This window comes from Chrysemys picta, chromosome 2 (genome assembly GCF_011386835.1).
Source record: "Chrysemys picta bellii isolate R12L10 chromosome 2, ASM1138683v2, whole genome shotgun sequence".
Classification (NCBI taxonomy): Eukaryota; Metazoa; Chordata; order Testudines; family Emydidae; genus Chrysemys; species Chrysemys picta.
Window position 1 is genome coordinate 16549561 of NC_088792.1, and position 18195 is coordinate 16567755.

Genomic DNA, 18195 nt, shown 5'->3' on the forward strand with positions numbered 1-18195 from the left:
CTTTTGCATTCATGTTGCTATTGGCCCTGTTAGAGCATTAATTCTGTTCCTATAGCCCGAGTTTCCCTGGTTGATAGGGCTCTGTCACATGGCATTATGAGGGAGTGAGGAGTTTGAATGCAGTCCTGTTCCAAGGGCTCTTTTTATTTCACTTGTAACGTATTCAGCATTTGTTTTTCCTGGGGATGTGAACAGTAATACAGAAAATATATCACATGCAGAAGGACTATGCTAAAAAATGTTAAGGTTGAGTGAGAGAGAAACCCACCTTGGAATAGCCAATAGCTTGATTCAGAGTAGGAACTTGGGTCTCCCACATCCCAGGTGAGTGCCCTAACCACGGGAATATAGAGTTGGTCTTGTTCTCAATCTCTCCAGTTGGAGTGATTTCACTTGGTATAAATAATTAAATAAGCTTTGGGTCACAGAGAGAGAGGGGGACTAACACTATAGCATGGTTTTGACGAATCATTTTCCAATGAAAAAACGTGTTGTGGAAAATTTCTGAACTAGCTCCACATAATTCAGCCTCCTTGCACATATATCGTATAATACAGTCTTTAATAAATGATCACATACTATTTTTTCCACAGAAATTGTGCCTCATTCGATGTTAGGCAATCTAAATATAGCAGTCACTACAATTTCCCCTATAACAACTTTAAGATGTTAAAAAAAACAAAAACAAAAACAAAAAAACAGAAAGCCTTCCAGATGTGTGAACTGCTAAATGAAAGCAACCACATGAGCCTGTCTTGTAACCTCTGTCTTCCTTTTTACCTCCCCAGTGTTTAAATTATTTTCATTTGTACATCGTGTCGAAGTTTAGCAGCTGAGGGAGCTATGCACATTTACACTAGCTGAGATCCTGGCCCTTAGATCAGACGCCTTTTGGGGTAGGAACTGTGTCTGCTACTTGTCTCTATAGTACTGAGCATATCTGGAGTGCTAATAATGGTACCAAAGTTTGCTTCCTTCTGTGTTGCAGGTCCTTTCCCCTTGTAATATCTAGATTAAAAGAGATTAATAAAAACCTTTGAGAGGTTCTTCCATCATCTTTACATCACCACCACACACTTGAAGAGATGCTGTTAGGGTTTTAACCACCCACTCCTCAGTTGCTGGTGTGGATGACAGCTGTGCACCCCATCTCATATTGTTGATTTCTGTCTCGTGTTAGGAAAATATATTAATTCCATTAAATCAACATATTTAAACATTAAACAAAAGACAAATACTTCCAGTAATTATTAAATACTTTGTTAAAAAAAGTATCAAGCAAAATGTCTTCTTGTTTATTTCAGAGATCTTAATTGTGCTTTCTTTTGACAACAATTGCTGAAAAAATGTGTTATAATTTAGTATGATTTCATTGTGAGCAAAGGGTGGAGAGAGGAGTGTGATGCAATAAAATTACTGTATAAGTCATATTTAAAACCAACAATCTGCCAACAGAGGAAAATCACTAAACTGACATTCACTGGAGAACCGCAATATATAAAACAAGACAATGTCATTTTGATTTTCTCTGGACAAAGATGAAAAACCTGCATCTGCCTCTCCAGTGACACAGAACAGATTCTTCCTGTTGGCATTCTATTTTACATTTTTTATATATATATATTCTGCAAATGTATCTCTCAAATACCAAGCACGATCATCAATCTATCCTTTGCAATAAAAGCCTCCACTGGAGGCAGATGAGCTGACAGAATTTCTCTTGGGATACAGCAAGTTCAGCCAATAGATAGAACATCGGCATATAAGGAGTTTGAGGTTCATTTCTTTTCTGGAATTAAACAACAAATGGTACAGCAGTCCAAGCAGGAACTGGGAACAATGCCATGGCTGCTGCTCTAACTTTCCTCTAGAGCAGGGGTTCCCAAACTTGGTTCGCGGCTTGTTCAGGGTAAGCCCCTGGCGGGCCGCGAGACACTGTGTTTACCTGGAGCGTCAGCAGGTACGGCCGCTCACAGCTCCCAGTGGCCACGGTTCACCGTTCCCGGCCAATGGGCGCTGCAGGAAGTGATGGCCCGGCCCGCGCTGCTTCCTGCAGCTCCCATTGGCCAGGAACGGTAAACCGCGGCCACTGGGAGCTGCGAGCGGACATACCTGCGGACGCTCAGGTAAACAAGGCATCTCGCGGCCCGCCAGGGGCTTACCCTGAACAAGCCACGAACCAAGTTTGGGAACCACGGCTCTATAGTGATCTAAAAAGAAAGTTTGGGGGATATCCATGATGAGAAAATCACCAGCCTTGCCACCAGTGGGTCTATATTTCACTATTTGAATAGCGAAGAACAAGAAAACACAGACTGAAGAGTGGACCAGTAAATAGATTAATGCATACATGCACATTTTAGTACTTACACATCTTTTGTTTCACAAAAGAAAACACTGGAGGATCATAAAGGTATGAGTAGCTCAGCCATAGCATTTAGATTGTTAGATCATTAGTATGTAATTTCAGTGCTTGAGTCTACACTACAGTGTGTCTCTTCAAACAACAACTTCAAAAGAGTGATACTTTCCCACGTCTTCCGCATCAAACAAACAATGAGAATAGAGGCTTGTTGTGGATTACGGAACCTTCCATTTCTAGGTCACTGGTCTGAACACAACACAGGTTACTAAAGCGTATCCACCAGTAGCAAATTCTTTGGGTTCCTGGTTGTAGGGGTGAAATCCTGGCCTATGAAGTCAATGGCAAAACTCCCATTGACTTCCCAGGGGCCATATTTCACTCCAGATATTTATTTTTTATGAATTTTTATGTGTAATTTGGCAAATTACACCCCCTGTTTTAGGAGAGAGAATTAGATTTACTGGTGAATAAAAAATTCTTACACTCCAAAGTCTTGCTCCCCGAGGGACAAACTCCTAGTGAGAACAGAAGAGTCTCTACTGCAAACAATATGCAAAATGACAAAAATTGGGGAATTTTAGATATTTTCAGTGTATATTTTATTTACAGTAAGGGAATGAACCCTTTAAAAGCACCTGAACACAAGTGGCTTTGTCCATATGCTACAAAGCACCATTTGCAAATAGCAAGTTCTTCCTAGTAAGAGTCTGAGTCCCTTCTCAAATTTCAAAGAGAATCAGGCGCCAATAAGCATCTAGCACTCATGCTACGCCAAATAACCAAACAAATACACAGCTGAGTGGTTGCGAGTTGAAAAGACTACATGTTCCTTTAAACAACCTTGAGAACCAGCAGAACTACAACCACATTGTAACCACATTAGGTTGAAATTTAGCTTGTTTTCTGTTACACTCTATCCCCTTTCATTTTCATGAAATTTAATAGTGAGTCTTTCTAAAATTCACAAACACATCCAATATGCCAGCTAAAATAAACAATCATGCACATACATAATTAAAGATTTTAAGTTGAAATAATTCAAATAGTAAAACTAATTAAATTACTCCCACCCTCGAACTAAATATACGCTAGTTTAGGAATATAATACAGAAATTCATGACAAAGTGTTAAATTGCAAAGGAATCTATCCACTGTATCTCATTCTGGAAAAAGGTAATTTACTAAAGAGGGTTTATAAATGTGACCATCACTTTGCCATTTCCTATCCCAGACTCATATAAGATCGAACTTCACTTCATAGCTTGCATTAAGACCAAAACGGATACAACATTCATGAAAGACGTGAGTTGTCATCAAACCCAGGGATGATGAAGATGTCTTGGCACCAGACTAGAACAAAATAATACAGTAATCAAAGCCGCCCGGACACACTGTGCTACTGTATTATTCAATCATAGTATGTTGGTATCAAGTTACTTTTAATAAAGGCAGAAAGATACAGAAACTGGTCTTAGTTTTACCTGTGGAGTGCTAAAATTAACATTTCAAAACTCATACCCAGAGTTAGAGTGGTTTTTTTTAAATATACCCTTCCTTTTCTATGTACTGTGAGGAGACACTGTTCCTCCAATTTAGAAAATGCTGACTAAAATTCAACATAGTGGAAACAACTGCTAGATTCTGAACAATTCTACAGCTTGCTAGAAAATCATTGTCATTTTCAAAATAGTCTCAGGGTCCATCCTCTGGATCCCAGTTGATCGTTAATTCTTTGTAATCCAAGATAATCTTTTTTAAAGGATAAACAATTGAAACTAAACTATCATGATAATCAAAGTGAAGCAAATTCTAGTGGGCTATGCACAAGCCTGGACTCCAGAACAGTCTAATCCTAGCTTTGCTGCTGACTTGCTATGTGGCCTTGGTTAGGTCACTTAACCACTCTTAGTTTCTCCATTTGTAAAATGAGGACAGCAATTACCTACCTCACAAGGGTATTGCAATGATTAAAGGTTGTAAATCTTTATCTCTGAAGATTAAAATTATGAATTATTATTATTTATTTGCATTATGCTAGCACCCAAAGACTTTAGGCAGGATTAAGGCCCCATCGTGCTAGGTGCTGTACAGTCAAAGATAGTCCCTGCTCTGAACTTACACACATGCTTACCTTTAAGAATAAGAGCAGTTGGTCAAGCAAAGGGGTGGGGGGCTACCAATCAACTCCATAGCATTTCTTGGTCTCTTGGCTTGTAATGCAATAACTTCTGAAGACCTTGTCCAAAATTACAATGAACATTTTACGCATCAATGGGTGTAATAAAAAATAAGGGGTGACAGGGAGGGAGGACAAAGATTACAGTGATAAGGCTGCATCCATAGCCTACTGGAGTCAACTAGAGCCTGTCAGTTGACTTCACTGATTTTTAGATCAAGCTTTAGAGCTGAGATTTTAAATGCTGGCGAAGGGATTTGACCAACTAATTGCTGTTAAAATTAATGAGAACAGGGCACCCAAAACCCTTCCATGGCTTTGAAAACCCCACACTGTGTTAGCGTTGTGATGGTTCAGAGATGTGTAATTTTAAAGATTATATACATAAATGATTAAATAGATACATATACATCAGCAACCCCACTGGCCCTCTACCTAGCAGTTATCTTGCATTATAGAAGCACTAAGTACAGTTTTAATACAGCTTTATAAAGAAGCATTTAAATGCCCTCTATTAGGTGAACAAAATGAAGGATTTTATAACAGAATTCACTGCAGCACGATTTCAAAGTGTATGCAAGCTACAATAGTGCTAATGTCTATTCCAACATTTTGCAAGTACTACAAAGGAGTTTAACTTTGTTTTAACCAAACGGCAAGACAATTACTTTTATTTGTTTCTGTTTTATGTAAAGATACTGTTAACAGTGACATTCAATTTAGTGTATAACAGCACAGGTACCTACCTGATAGGTAACTCTTTTCTTTCCATCATCCCCTGTCTGAGGCAAGGTCAAAGGTCCAGAAACTATCCAAACATCCTCAAATCTCTCTGTCAGCTCCCGACAATACATTTCCATTCTGCAAAGATATCCCTCAGGTCAGGGAATGCCAGTGGGTGAACTTTAAATTTTTTTAAAAAATCATGCCTAGAACATAGAGGGCAAGACAAACTACTCTCAAATAGTTTTGGGTGCATTTTCCAAAATATGGGCCTAAGCTGCATGCCAAAAATGGGTAAATGCACACATAAGTTGAAGTTGTCCCATCTCCTTCATTCACCCCCCATTGGTTAATTTACAATTGGTCATGCATTTTCTGCACACATTTGAGACCCCAGATTGGCAGTTCCATCACATTCCCTCAAAACTCAAATTCCCCAATCATTTCCACTACTGAGTTCTTGATCACTTTGAATAAATAAGAATTTTTGGGGGGCTGCATCCTATCTCATTTCAAAAGGTTTTTTTATATTATTTTTTGTTTGCTCCTCCATATTTTAGCGGAATTAAGGTCCTTCAACATACTGCCAAATATTTTTGTAAAATATATAATTAGAGAATTTTGTAAGCTGCATTTTTTAGAATCTTAAATGTCAGATTGCAAGTGTGGCAGGCATTCTCTCACATGCATTGATGCCAATTGCAGTCTCCAAGCCCCTTCTTGCTCTTCTGTGTGAAACTGATTAGGAACAATGTAACCCCCCTGCCTTTGGGAAAGGTATCAAACTAAACTGCACGTTTTGGGGGTTCAGAAAAATACTTAGTGAATTTAGTTTGGAGCATGAAAAGTTTGTCCATGTGAACAGCTTGCCAAGTCATGCCTAGTTTTCATAAAATGGAACTGATTATAGCCACTCTTTATATGGTTCCTACAGGTCACAGCAGCTTTTTACGTCAAAATGATCACTGTGGGGACTTCTATTGGAGAGGAGAGGGGAGGTGTGTCACATTTGGTTTGCAAGTCTCACTTTGGTCACCTTTGAATAGTCAAACGTACAAACAGTTATTTCATATACTTGGGTTGGGTGGGAGGGAGAGAGAGAGAGGAAGAAATTGATGGGATAAATTAGAAAAGAAGCATGGTATTGAGAGAGATTTTTTGGTGGGGAGAAGTAAGGAGATACAGAAAATATAGAGGTGGCAGATAAAATGTAAGAAAAAGAGAGAGAGAGAGAAAGAGCGATAAGGGTATTGAGAGGAGAAAATGAAAAAAGAATACAGACACTGGAAGACAACACTAGAAATAATCAATTATAAGAAAGAGGCGAAAGGAAAAGAGACGTGAAGCCAGGAAGGGGTAGAAGAAAAGAGAAGTGAAACAAAAGCTAGAGACATAGTAAGTTTCATCCATTAAACCGGCATCATATAGAAAGCTGACTGGCAATATGAACTGAATAAATAACACAGAGTAGTTTTATTCCTTTAAATTGCAGGGGGCCTGGCACTGGGGGAGGAGGGGAGTGGTAACAGCGATATTTAATTCTGCTTAGTAGGCTAAGACCTTGGGGCTGTAGGTGCCTGATGCAATTTTCAGGCTCTCCCCATGATCTCCTGATTAGACAGAGTTCTCAGCTGAGAGGAGTAACTGAGGCTCCCGACCCTAAACTAGCACATGCCCAGCTTTAGCATCAATGAAAACTTATGCCCAATTTCCTGAGGCATTAAAACAATTGAATATCTCTTAAAATGTCATAGTGCATTATTTATCCATAAAATCATATAACCTTACTGAATGCCTCATATGCTTTTATATATATCCCTGTAAAAGTAGAGAGCAGCGTTTGCAAGAATGATTAATCATTTCCTATGCTAGATTTTTAAATGTAATATTTTACATTATTTTACTATCCTCTCCTTGATTGAGCCTTGTAAAATTCATCGCTCCCTCTGATTTCTGAGCCTTAAAAGATGTTGAGTCCCACACAAGCACAGAATCACTGTTTGTTTTAGTTACTAATTAGTTTTTACCTCAAGGGAACAAAGGAAAAGAGCCAATATGAACAGTTAATACACATCATCCAGTTCCATCACCTCAAAGCTGCGATGCTGCCAGTCTTCACAAGTGAAGATTTTGGCTGGTTGTTACTTGGATGCATGTACTCCTGTCAGGCCTTGCAGGTCTCGAACCTGTAGCCATGGGAGTGCTGTGGGGAGTCGTACTCCAGTCTTCCACCTGGCAGCTTTCAGAGAGCAGCTGGGACCAGGGTTGATGAAGCCCAACGGGGGTACAAGCCACGCCCCTATGCTCTGACAGGGAGAGCTCCAAGTCTCCTGATTGGGCCACAGCCCCTATTTAAGCCAGAAGAGAAAAAAGGAAAATTTCCCTCTAGTAGTAGGAAGAGGCCCTGAAACATAAGCCCTTGTATTAGAGGCCTAGTATGAGGCCTGAGGCCTAAACTAAAGTAGTGGTCAGAGCTTTGCTGCTATAAAGCAAAGTTAAGTTGTGATTAAAAGGCAGGGCCTGCTCACAGAATCTGGCAAGAACAGGGCTAATATTGCAGAAACACACATTCCAAAGAAACGCTAGGCTCAGGCCATGCATGCAAACACATTCCAGAAGGGTGGTACCAGAACACCCCAATACTGGCACATTCCCCAAAGATAACAGGAGCATGCTGACCCATCTTAAAGATAAAGTCAGAATAACAACATGATGGATAGAGATGTTTTGATCAAAACAACAGGTACAAGGTGATGGGTGGTAACTGGCTACGTCAGAAGGTGTCAATTAACTACATCAGAGTGGCAATATGTAACCTGTTTGTACTGATGTATAAAATGGAGTCTCAGGGGGAGTGTCTTTGGCCAGCCTAGAGGGCAGTGGAAAGTCCTGCCACTGATTGAGCTGCATCCATTGTCATGGGCATACATGTGCTAGTGTAACTATAGTCATTGATCCAGGGAGCTAGGTCTGTTCTTCGTTCACAATAAATCTGGCTGGGTGCCTTCGTACCTTAACGTATCTAGTGGTCATTGGGTGGTTTGCTTAAGGTCTGCTGTGCCAAATGTCTGCGCAGAGCTAGGACAGCACACAGGGAAAACACACATACACACACAGCCAAACATCTACCACCACCTACAACTGGGCTTCACCCTGCCACAGACTGTTGGTCTGGCATTTACCTGTTTGTGACCTCCTGGTATCCTGATTTGGCCTGAATCTTGGTAACTTCTTCCTGCCCTCTGGTTTATCTCTGAATTCTAATCTCCTGGTATTCCAACCTGGCCTGATTCCTGGTAATTGGCTCCTGGCCCCTTGACCCGTGCCTGACGTTAATCCCTAGGCCAGGCCACCCACGCTCGGTCTTGACAGCTCCTCTGTAACTCACAGGAGTGGGCCCCCTGTGAGAGGAATGGACCCAGCAGCCCAGCCACTACCTCCAGAATCACTGGACTCACCCGAATGGGCCACCTGCTTTCAGGTGGCTAACCAAGCCCTGCAGAATTGGGTTGCACAGATGACCTAACTCTTGATCCCTGCCCTCCAGTTTGTCTCTCAATTCTGATCTCTTGGCGTTCCAACCCGGCTTGACTCCTGGTAACTGGCTCCTAATGTTAATCCCTAGGATAAATAATTATATTCACCTACCTAAATCCCTCCTACAATTTCTATTGAATAATGCACCAAAATGACTGCATATAGTTCTTGGCATTGCCTTTTCTCCTGGAGGAGGCTGCAGTATGTAGTATGCAGTATTCTTGCACATGGCTTGCAAAGTGCTTAGGGATCCTTTGCTCTATATATATGTAAGATATTATTAGTGTTTTACCACTGACTTAAACTTAGTCTTCATCTTACACTTAGTCCATCCAAAAGTAACATCTCACCTGTTCCAGAATCCAGCATTATTCTTGTAATTCTGGGGCACAATGTTGGACAGGTAAAATGTTTCAGCCATAGCTTGCTATATAAAGAAAGAAAATAGTGCCATGTTATTGAAATGCTATTGAGATGGGCTGAAAACAAAGCCAAACTTTAGGAGGGTTTGGAATCAGAACCCATATCTAGATCCAAACTTCACAGATGGACATTATTTACATAACGGGTAAAATCAAAATCCTAGATCAGAGCCCCACCGAAGTACTGGGGCAGAAGTAGAGATGGAAAATTGGGATATGATCTTTGCAGCTCAGGCCCATCTATCGTTCTATAGAAACATTCACAAGTGTATCCACTTTTGGAGCCAGCAGACAAACAAAATAATACTTAAGCATAACATTGAATGACAGTATGGAATTAAAGGGGCATTAGTTTGTAATTAGTTTGAGAGTAGCTGGATGCCTTTTCTGAAGGGGAGGGAAATTTGCACTTACGGTTCTTATTTCCCAGATTGGTTCAATATGTTTTTGCCTTTATTTGGCCTGAAAGGTTTTCCATTACTAACATTTTACAATTTTAAAAAGATATAGGGTGCAGATGGTGGAATGGTCATCAAGACCCTGATCATGCAAAGGTTTATTCACCTGTTTAACTTTACAGATTGAGAGTACAATTAAGAAGGTGCATAAACATTTCAGGATTGAGGCCCAAATAATTCCAGAGAAGAAGTAATCTTGGCCTTCTTCTGGTCCTATACATTTACAAATATGTGAAAAAACATGAAAGTAAAATCTCAGGCTCTTATCCTGCATCTTATTATTTTATTTCATTTTTAAGTGCTCTTTCAGATTCTCCTTATTCATAGAAGTTAAGGATCTGGCAGCAATATTTAGAACAATGCTTAGTACAGGTAGTGGTTGTACTGTGAAATATTCCAGTTAACATATCTAACCCTATTTTAGTCCTGGGCTTCATTGTACAAGCTGCTAAACATGTTGAAACAGCTGGAAGAACAGACAAAATTCATCAGTGACCCTTCCACTATAAGTAAAATGACTAGTGCATTAATCTACGACATAACAGTGCTGCCATCACCCTGCTCCACAGCATATTACATTTCAGGACAGGAACGCACTTTCAGTCTGCTTCCTAAATAGCAAATCATCTATATTATGGAACAAAATCAAACTAGGACCAGATAGAATCAAGGCTGCTTTGTTAGTCAGCCAAAGGATTAAGGGACCAATATTTTGGCACGCTTATCTTACAACTTCATAGATCAGGTAAGAAAAGACACTTTTTGTAGACTTTAAGAGGACATCAAAGGCAAATGGTAAAGCAGTCCCTGAATGCACTGGTTTTCAATGTTTTTTTCTGGGGACCCAGTTGAAGAAAATTGTTGATGCCCACGACTCAACGGAGCTGAGGATGAGAGGTTTGGGGTATGGGAGGGGCTCAGGGTTGGGGTGCGGGGGTGAGGTCTGCAGAGTGGGGCTGGGAATAAAGGGTTCAGAGTGTGGGAGGGAGCTCTGGGCTGGGGCAGGGGGTTGGGGTGTGGGAGGAGGTCAGGGCTCTGGGCTGGGGGTGCAGGCTCTGGGGTGGGGCCAGGGATGAGGGGTTTGGGGTGCAGGAGGGGTTCCAGGTTTGGAGGAGCTAAGGCATGGCTGGGGTATGGTCTTACCTCCAGCGGCTACCGATCAGCGGTGCAGCCTGGGTGTGGAGGCAGGCTTCCTGCCTGTCCTGGCACCGCGGACCGCACTGCACCCCGGAAGCGGCCAGCAGCAGGTCCAGCTCCTAGGTGGAGGCGCGCAAGCGGCTTTGCACAACTCTCGCCCACAGGCACTGCCTCCCCCAGTGCCCATTGGCCTGTTCCCAGCCAATGGGAGTGCAGAGCCAGTGCTCGGGGTGGGGGCAGCGCACAGAGCCCCGTGGCCCCCTGCCTAGAAGCCGGACTCGCTGCTGGCAGCTTCCGGGGTGCAGCGCAGTGTCGGAATAGGTAGGCACTAGCCTGTCTTAGCTGGGCAGCACCACCGACGGGACTTTTAACGTCCCGGTTGGCAGTGCTGACCAGAGCGACCCAGTGCCTGACATACCATGACCCAGTACTGGGTCACGACCCGAACTTGTAGAAACGCTGCCTTAATTCACTTCATACACAGAATTAGAAAGGGAATAAACCTTTAAACCATCTAAATTATTCCCCTGCCAGTGCAGGGCAGCTCTTTACAGTATGTTTGCTAGTGCTTTGTCCATCAAGGTTTAAATATCTCAGTACCTGTTGGCAAAGAGGACAGTGCTGCTTTCCTCCACTAACTAAGCATCAGAAGAGACCTTTAAGGTGTGATAGGTAAATCATCCCCGTGTTACAGATAGAGAAGCCAGGGCATAGAAAGTTGTGAGTTGCTCAGTTTCACACGGCAAGTCTACAGCACAATCAGGATGAAAACCCAGAACTCCTGATTCCATGTCTTGTCCCTCAACAAGTAGGCCATGCTTCCTCTCAAAAAAACCCCATTATAAATAAATTTTAGATCACCCTCCCACTGACAGACATAAGTTAAGAAGAATTCTCACTATTGAAAATTTGTTATCTCCTGCTGGTGCCATATGTCCTCGCGACCACCCGCTCCCAATGTAGTCTTCATTGACAGCACTAAACATGAGCGGGATACTAGGATCTGGTCTGAATTTGCAGTGCCTTCGATCTGCGTTGCCTGAGGAACAACATACTAAATTGTTAGGTTATTAGCGAACCGTCATCATTACAGAATAAAAAGCTGTTTCCCAATGTGCCTTCCCAAACTGCTTACATTTCAGGATTCTATATACGATCTGAGTATTATTTTCCACCTCAATTTTGATAGAACTGTCTTAATCAGAGTAGCAATCAGACATATATCAGAATTGCATGTCTCAAGATGTTTAATCTCAACTGGCTGGTTAGTTTGATTCTGATACTTTGGACAATATTTTAACATGTCAGATGGTTACAGATATTTGAATACAATTTTAAAATTACTGCTTTCATCTTATGAACTACTGAAGTCAATGGGACTACTTATAGTCAGTTCTAAGTGCTTTCAGGATCATGTCTGTAGTTCTGAAAGCTACCCTGAAGATTGTGATTGAGATATAGCTAAAGGGATGCTACTTATTTTGCAGTTATGCAGGTACCTTTGTTACCAGTAACAACTTGCAATATTAAAACTGAAATAATTCTATAAATTTAAATTGAGACGGTTGCATATTATTTGCATTTCATTCAGATGGTGAAAACAGTTTAGGGGAATTGAGGCAATGTAAGTAATGGGTTACAAAGACTATGTGTTACATACTGAGTACCATATGTAATACAATGTGTTACATTAATTATTTGGTTTTGATCAGTTGATCCCACTTGATTCAACTTTCCCAAAAATGTTATTTCAGGGCTACATATTACATACTCCTATTTTTCTGGCACTTTATATTTTAACTAAATATCTCATAGAGCTATTCTGATTAATTCAGACTGATCCTGCAAAGACAGACATGGGGTAGATCCTCAACTGGTGTAAACTGTGATAGCTCCATTGACTAGAGCGAAAACAATTTACAGCAGCTAAAGATTTGCCCCAGGATCACCTTTAAGCACTTGAGTAATCCCACTGCCTTCAATGGGACCCTTCCAGTGAGTGAAGTTAAGCATGTTTGTAAATGGGTGTGGCGTTGGGGCCTTAGTTTATGTAGTTTAATTTTACATTGGTAGCCTCACAGTCATTAACTTCACCTTTTAAGACCACTTCTGCAAGGTCACCTACAAAAAATGAGTATTTCAGATGTACACACAGCCGCTGAATCACCAGCTATGTGTCTGTGTAAACTGTACAACCACCTCATCCTGTACCTGTAACTCTTGTCCTTCCTGACCCCTCCCCTTCAGGCTGTATGGAATATACTCAAACCCATCACATTTGTCACGTAAGGAAAATGGGACTCAGAACAGGCACGAGGACTTGCACTGGCAGATTCCTTTTACAGGACTAGGGTCATTAACCCAGCACTTCCATGTAGCCTCACTGACTTTGGTGAGACTCTGAGTGGGCACAGGGATCTACCTCCACAGAGCTCACTGCAGGATTGGTTCACAGACTGAAAGATCTTCAGAACAAGACCTAACCCCTTTATATATTTTCTGTGACGTGCCTATCCCACTTGTGGGTGCCATCAAAATAAACAAACACATACATACATACCCAGTGTCTTGTGTTTTGAAATATGTTCAATCACCCATCTAGGTACCCGTTTTGCCTGATCATAAGACAGTGCATGATTTGTGTAACATCTGGTCTCTGTTCCAGCTACAGGGAATCCATACTGTTCCAGCAGAGACTCTTCCACTGGTTCTAAGGGGGGAAACAAACAAAAAGCGACCCTCAGATGAAACAGGGATTAGAAACAAAAGAGGGAGGGGAATGTCTCTCAGGTTTCTGTATTGAATAACGCTCTATTTGAATTTAACGGAAAACGTATCTAAGACCAAAAAAAAAGACACTTAAAAAAATAACTCATGTCCACCAGAGACATATCCATGCTTGACACCAAACTTACGTTAAATGTCTGGCTGGTGAGTCTTGCCCACATGCTCCGGGTTTAGCTGATCGCCATATTTGGGGTCGGGAAGGAATTTTCCTCCAGGGCAGATTGGCAGAGGCCCTGAAGGTTTTTCGCCTTCCTCTGCAGCGTGGGGCACAATTGCTGGAGGATTCTCTGCACCTTGAAGTCTTTAAACCATGATTTGAGGACTTCAGTGGCTCAGACATAGGTTAGGGGTTTGTTGCAGGGTGCATGGGTGAGATTCTGCAGCCTGCGCTGTGCAGGAGGTCAGACTAGATGATCATGATGGTCCCTTCTGACCTTAAAGTCTATGGCTCAATGACTGTATGACATTTAGAGTGCAAACCTGTAAGGATAACTCCCCACATTCTAACCCCCGCAATGAAGCAAGTGGATCTTAAGGGCATTTAGTGAACCACAGGATGCACTCAGTCCCTCACAGAAGCAGGGTTTTACTTCCCAGTTCGACAAAGCGCTTAAACATGAATGAACTTTGCCAGTGCAACCCATGTTGACATTCATACATCGACCTCTGTGGTCCACCAGGGCCTGCGTAACAATGGAGTAGAACCCTCTGCGGTTTATGTACTCATATTTCACCAAGCAGGAGTCTATGTTCATGGACAGGCTAGAACGCTATTCCCATCAAATCACAGTGTCATAAATGGTGTTACTGTCCCCACAGTTATTCTGGAGGACCCTGCATGCCCCCTTTTCCCTTGGCTTATGAAACTGTAACCTGATTGCAGAGGCCCAGGCAAAAGGTTTAATTACACTCTTAGCTGGTGCAGAATGGTTGGTGAATGCTTTTGGCAGACTGAAATCCTGCTGGAGGTATCTACAGACCAGTTTGGATGCCAGCATCATCAATGCTGTCCGCATCACTGTGGCTTGCTGTGCTCATCACAATCTTTGCAAAACCAGAGGTGAGCCATTTCCGCCTGAATGGACCTATGACAGGGAGGGGCCACTGAATCGGTACCCTCAGCCAGAAGGGACACCAACCACAGCTGGAGTTGAATGCACCCAGGCCACAGAAGTCAGGGATGCTTTGTGCTCCCACATTATGGACTTGCACGAACCAATGATGTGATGGGAAAGAAGCTCATTGATTGTGGGGGGGTTTCAGTCCTGGGGAGGAGTGGGGGTTGATTGCCATGCAATGTACTTATGAATGACATGACAACTTATCAAATGGGGGGTTGATTTAAATATGGATTGATATAGCTAACTGTATTGAGGAATATGGTTTGCATATTAATTTCTAATGGTCCTTAATCATGTGTTCACCTTTATTATTTGAAATACACTCCGTGGGATGTGATGCAGTGATAGCAATAAGCTTTCTTGATAAAAAGCTTTATTTATAAATATGTATTTAAAAAGTTCAACTGCCCACTGCCCATTCACCCACTGCCAGGCAGGCCAGCTACCTATTACCACACCAAAACACAAGTAACCACAGAACCTCCTGCCGTTGTATGTCCTCGGGTCCCCCATCCTCTTTTCCCTTCTTTCCCTGTTTGCTGCACACTTGGCACTGGGGGGAGGTGGGGGAGGTATTGACAGGGGAGGGGAGCAATATAGAGGACTGCATGGAGCAAAGTTGCCCTGCCCAGCTACTCATGAGACCCAATTGCACGGGCCACCTGCCATGGAGTTTTCCACGCTGTTTCTGGACAACATCTTAAGTTATCACAGAGAGGACTCAGGCTATGGTGTGGGTGATGCAGCAGGAACCGGCACTCTTGCAGCCATTAGTGACAGAGCCGGTTCCAGCATTTTTGCCGCCCCAAGCGGCAAAGCGGGAGGGAAAAAAAAAAGAAAAAGATAAAGCCGCGATCGGCGGCACTTGGGAGGCAGCTCTACCACGCCACCTAATTCTCCAGCGGCAGTTCGGCAGCAGGTCCTTCCCTCCGAGAGGGACTAAGGGACCCGCTGCTGAATTGCCGCCGAAGACCGGCACGTGCCGCCCCTTTCTATTGGCCGTCGCAGGCACCTGCTTCCTTCGCTGATGCCTGGAGCCGGTCCTGATTAATGATATCAGCTGCTCAAACAGCTCTTTGTGCTTAACTATGTCTTTCACCCTTAGCTGCCTTTCATGTTCCAGGAACTGCAAAGCAAGTGCCTGCTCCTGTGCTGAAACCCTGTTCTCAAGATGTGCAGCCAGCCTGAGCCTTTCTGCTTGCCTCTTGCCATGCCTTCCCTCTAACCGTAAGTCCCTTTGTCTTTGATACTGGACCTGCTTGTTGGCCCTCTTCAGAGCTTCAACCATAAGTTCATCACGGAAACACTTCCTACCATGAAGGTACATTGTGGGGAGGGAGGTTATGGGGGCATGGCATTGGGGACTCCTGATGAGATGAGGGGAGGAAGATATATGGGGGCAGGGCAGTGAGGAGGGTTGTTAGGGGTGCTGATGAGGTGAGGGGAGGTCGGTCTATGGGGCAGGGCAGTAAGAAGGGTTTTGGGGTGCTGATGAGGCGAGGGGAGGTCAGTCTATGGGGCAGGGCAGTGAGGAGGGTTTGGGGATGCTGAGGAGGCGAGGGGAGGTCGGTCTATGGAGGCAGGGCAGTGAGGAGGGTTTGGGGGTGCTGATGAGGTGAGGGGAGGTCAGTCTATGGGGGCAGGGCAGTGAGGAGGGTTTGGGGGTGCTGGGTCTATGGGGGCAGGGCAATGAGGAAGGTTTGGGGTGTTGATGAGGGGAAAGTCGGTCTATGGGGGCAGGGCAGTGAGGAGGGTTTGGGGGTGCTGATGAGTGGAGAGGAGGTCGGTCTATGGGGGCAGGGCAGTGAGGAGGGTTTGGGGGTGCTGATGAGGGGAGGTCGGTCTATGGGGGCAGGGCAGTGAGGAGGGTTTGGGGGTGCTGATGAGGGGAGGGGAGGTCGGTCTATGGGGGCAGGGCAGTGAGGAGGGTTTCGGGGTGCTGATGAGGGGAGGGGAGGTCGGTCTATGGGGGCAGGGCAGTGAGGAGGGTTTCGGGGTGCTGATGAGGGGAGGGGAGGTCGGTCTATGGGGGCAGGGCAGTGAGGAGGGTTTGGGGGTGCTGATGAGGCGAGGGGAGATCGGTCTATGGGGGCAGGGCAGTGAGGAGGGTTTCGGGGAGCTGATAGGACGGGGGGCTCTGGGGCTGGCGGGCTCTGGGGCTGGCGGGGCCGGGGACTCCCAAGGTAGAGCGTGCGGCGCTGCGAGCCGGCACTTCCTCCCCCCGCCCCGCTCTTACCCTGCGGCCGCTCGCGAGGGGCCGCCGGCGCGGGGCCGGGCTGGCTGCGGAGGAGCCGTAGCGCGACCAGGCCGGAGACGGCGGCGCCCAGCGCAGCCCCGCAGACGAAGCCGCCCAGGAAGCGGCGCTTAGCGAAGCGGGCGCCCGGAGTCTCCGCCATGGCCCGGCCGGGGGGAAGGAGGCGGCGGCTCCCGCTCAGCGCTGCCCCCTGCAGGCCGGCCGGGGAGAGGAGCGGAGCCGCCAGGCAGCCCCAGCCTGCAGGGGTCCGGGAACCGCTGCGCCGGGGACAGGCCTGAGGCCCGGGGCTCCCCACTACTCCCAGGCTGCTGCTGGGGGGTAAAGGCCCCTCCGTTTGCAGCCTAACCCAGCTGCGGAAAGTGTTACAGCTGGGCCGGGGGGCTAAATACCTTGGCTGAGTTTGCTGCAGATAATCTCATGGAGGAGATTGGAAATAATAAACCATAAATATTTCCCCGTGAGAGAAATGAACGCTGGGAACAAGCCACCCGCGCTCATGGGGGATTTTCCAGCAGCGGCAATTTTTACATTAAGAATCGCTTTTTTTTTTCTAAAAGATCTGCTGTGGGGTTTAGCTAGGGAAGGGCTCTCGCGTGTGTTATACAGGAGGTCAAAGGAGATGATCGCAAGGGTTGCTTCGAGGCTTGGACTCTGTTATTCTGATCTGCACCATCACCCTTGCTGCTACCCCGCGCAGAGCCAGTTTCCGTTCAGTAAAACACAGTCTTCAGCTCATAAATTTAGTCTTTAACTGATAGGGGTAACCCCGTGAGCCCAAGTAAAGAATGATGCTTAAGAAAAAATGAGGCAAAGCAGGGGCCAGGCTTTGCTAGACAGAGGTTTACCTGCAAAGATTTCCATTTTCTTTAGATTTTTCAACTGCACCTATTAACATCTAAGAGCTTTCCAAACGCTAAAAGACATACAAGCTGACTTATGGCAGTTAAGTTATATCCTCACCCTCTCCTCCACCCCCCAGAAGAAGTAAATTACATGAGAAGTATGGGCATTTTCCAAAGATGCTAATAATTAGAGTTCCTGTGTAGAAAAGTACATGGGAGCTGTGATCATCTTTAGATCCTGTAGTAATGAGTTCTAAAGTCTTAGGCCCCATGTGAGAAGCACCCTGGCTCAGGGCTTGTGTACACGACAAAATTAGATAGACTCAATTTAGGTCAACCTACTGCCACCACAGTCATTCAAGCAGGTGTTGGT

General features: G+C 44.5%; 1 protein-coding gene across 2 annotated transcripts in view; it reads right to left on the reverse strand.

The window, feature by feature from the left end:
* Window positions 1–17493, reverse strand: part of EXOG (exo/endonuclease G) — a 41554-nt gene extending 24061 nt beyond the window's left edge. Inside the window, exons 1-5 of one of the 2 annotated variants that reach the window (XM_065582702.1) lie at window positions 17370–17493; window positions 13379–13528; window positions 11718–11857; window positions 9152–9228; window positions 5288–5402 (exon numbers count right to left, since the gene is read on the reverse strand). In XM_065582702.1, coding sequence (XP_065438774.1) covers window positions 5288–5402; window positions 9152–9228; window positions 11718–11857; window positions 13379–13528; window positions 17370–17478 — 591 coding nt within the window. In that variant the 5' untranslated portion in view covers window positions 17479–17493. Of the gene's footprint in view, window positions 1–5287; window positions 5403–9151; window positions 9229–11717; window positions 11858–13378; window positions 13529–16962; window positions 17215–17369 lie in introns of those variants that run through there. The other variant, XM_005297259.4, reaches the window with a different exon arrangement.
* Window positions 17494–18195: the final 702 nt, after the last annotated feature.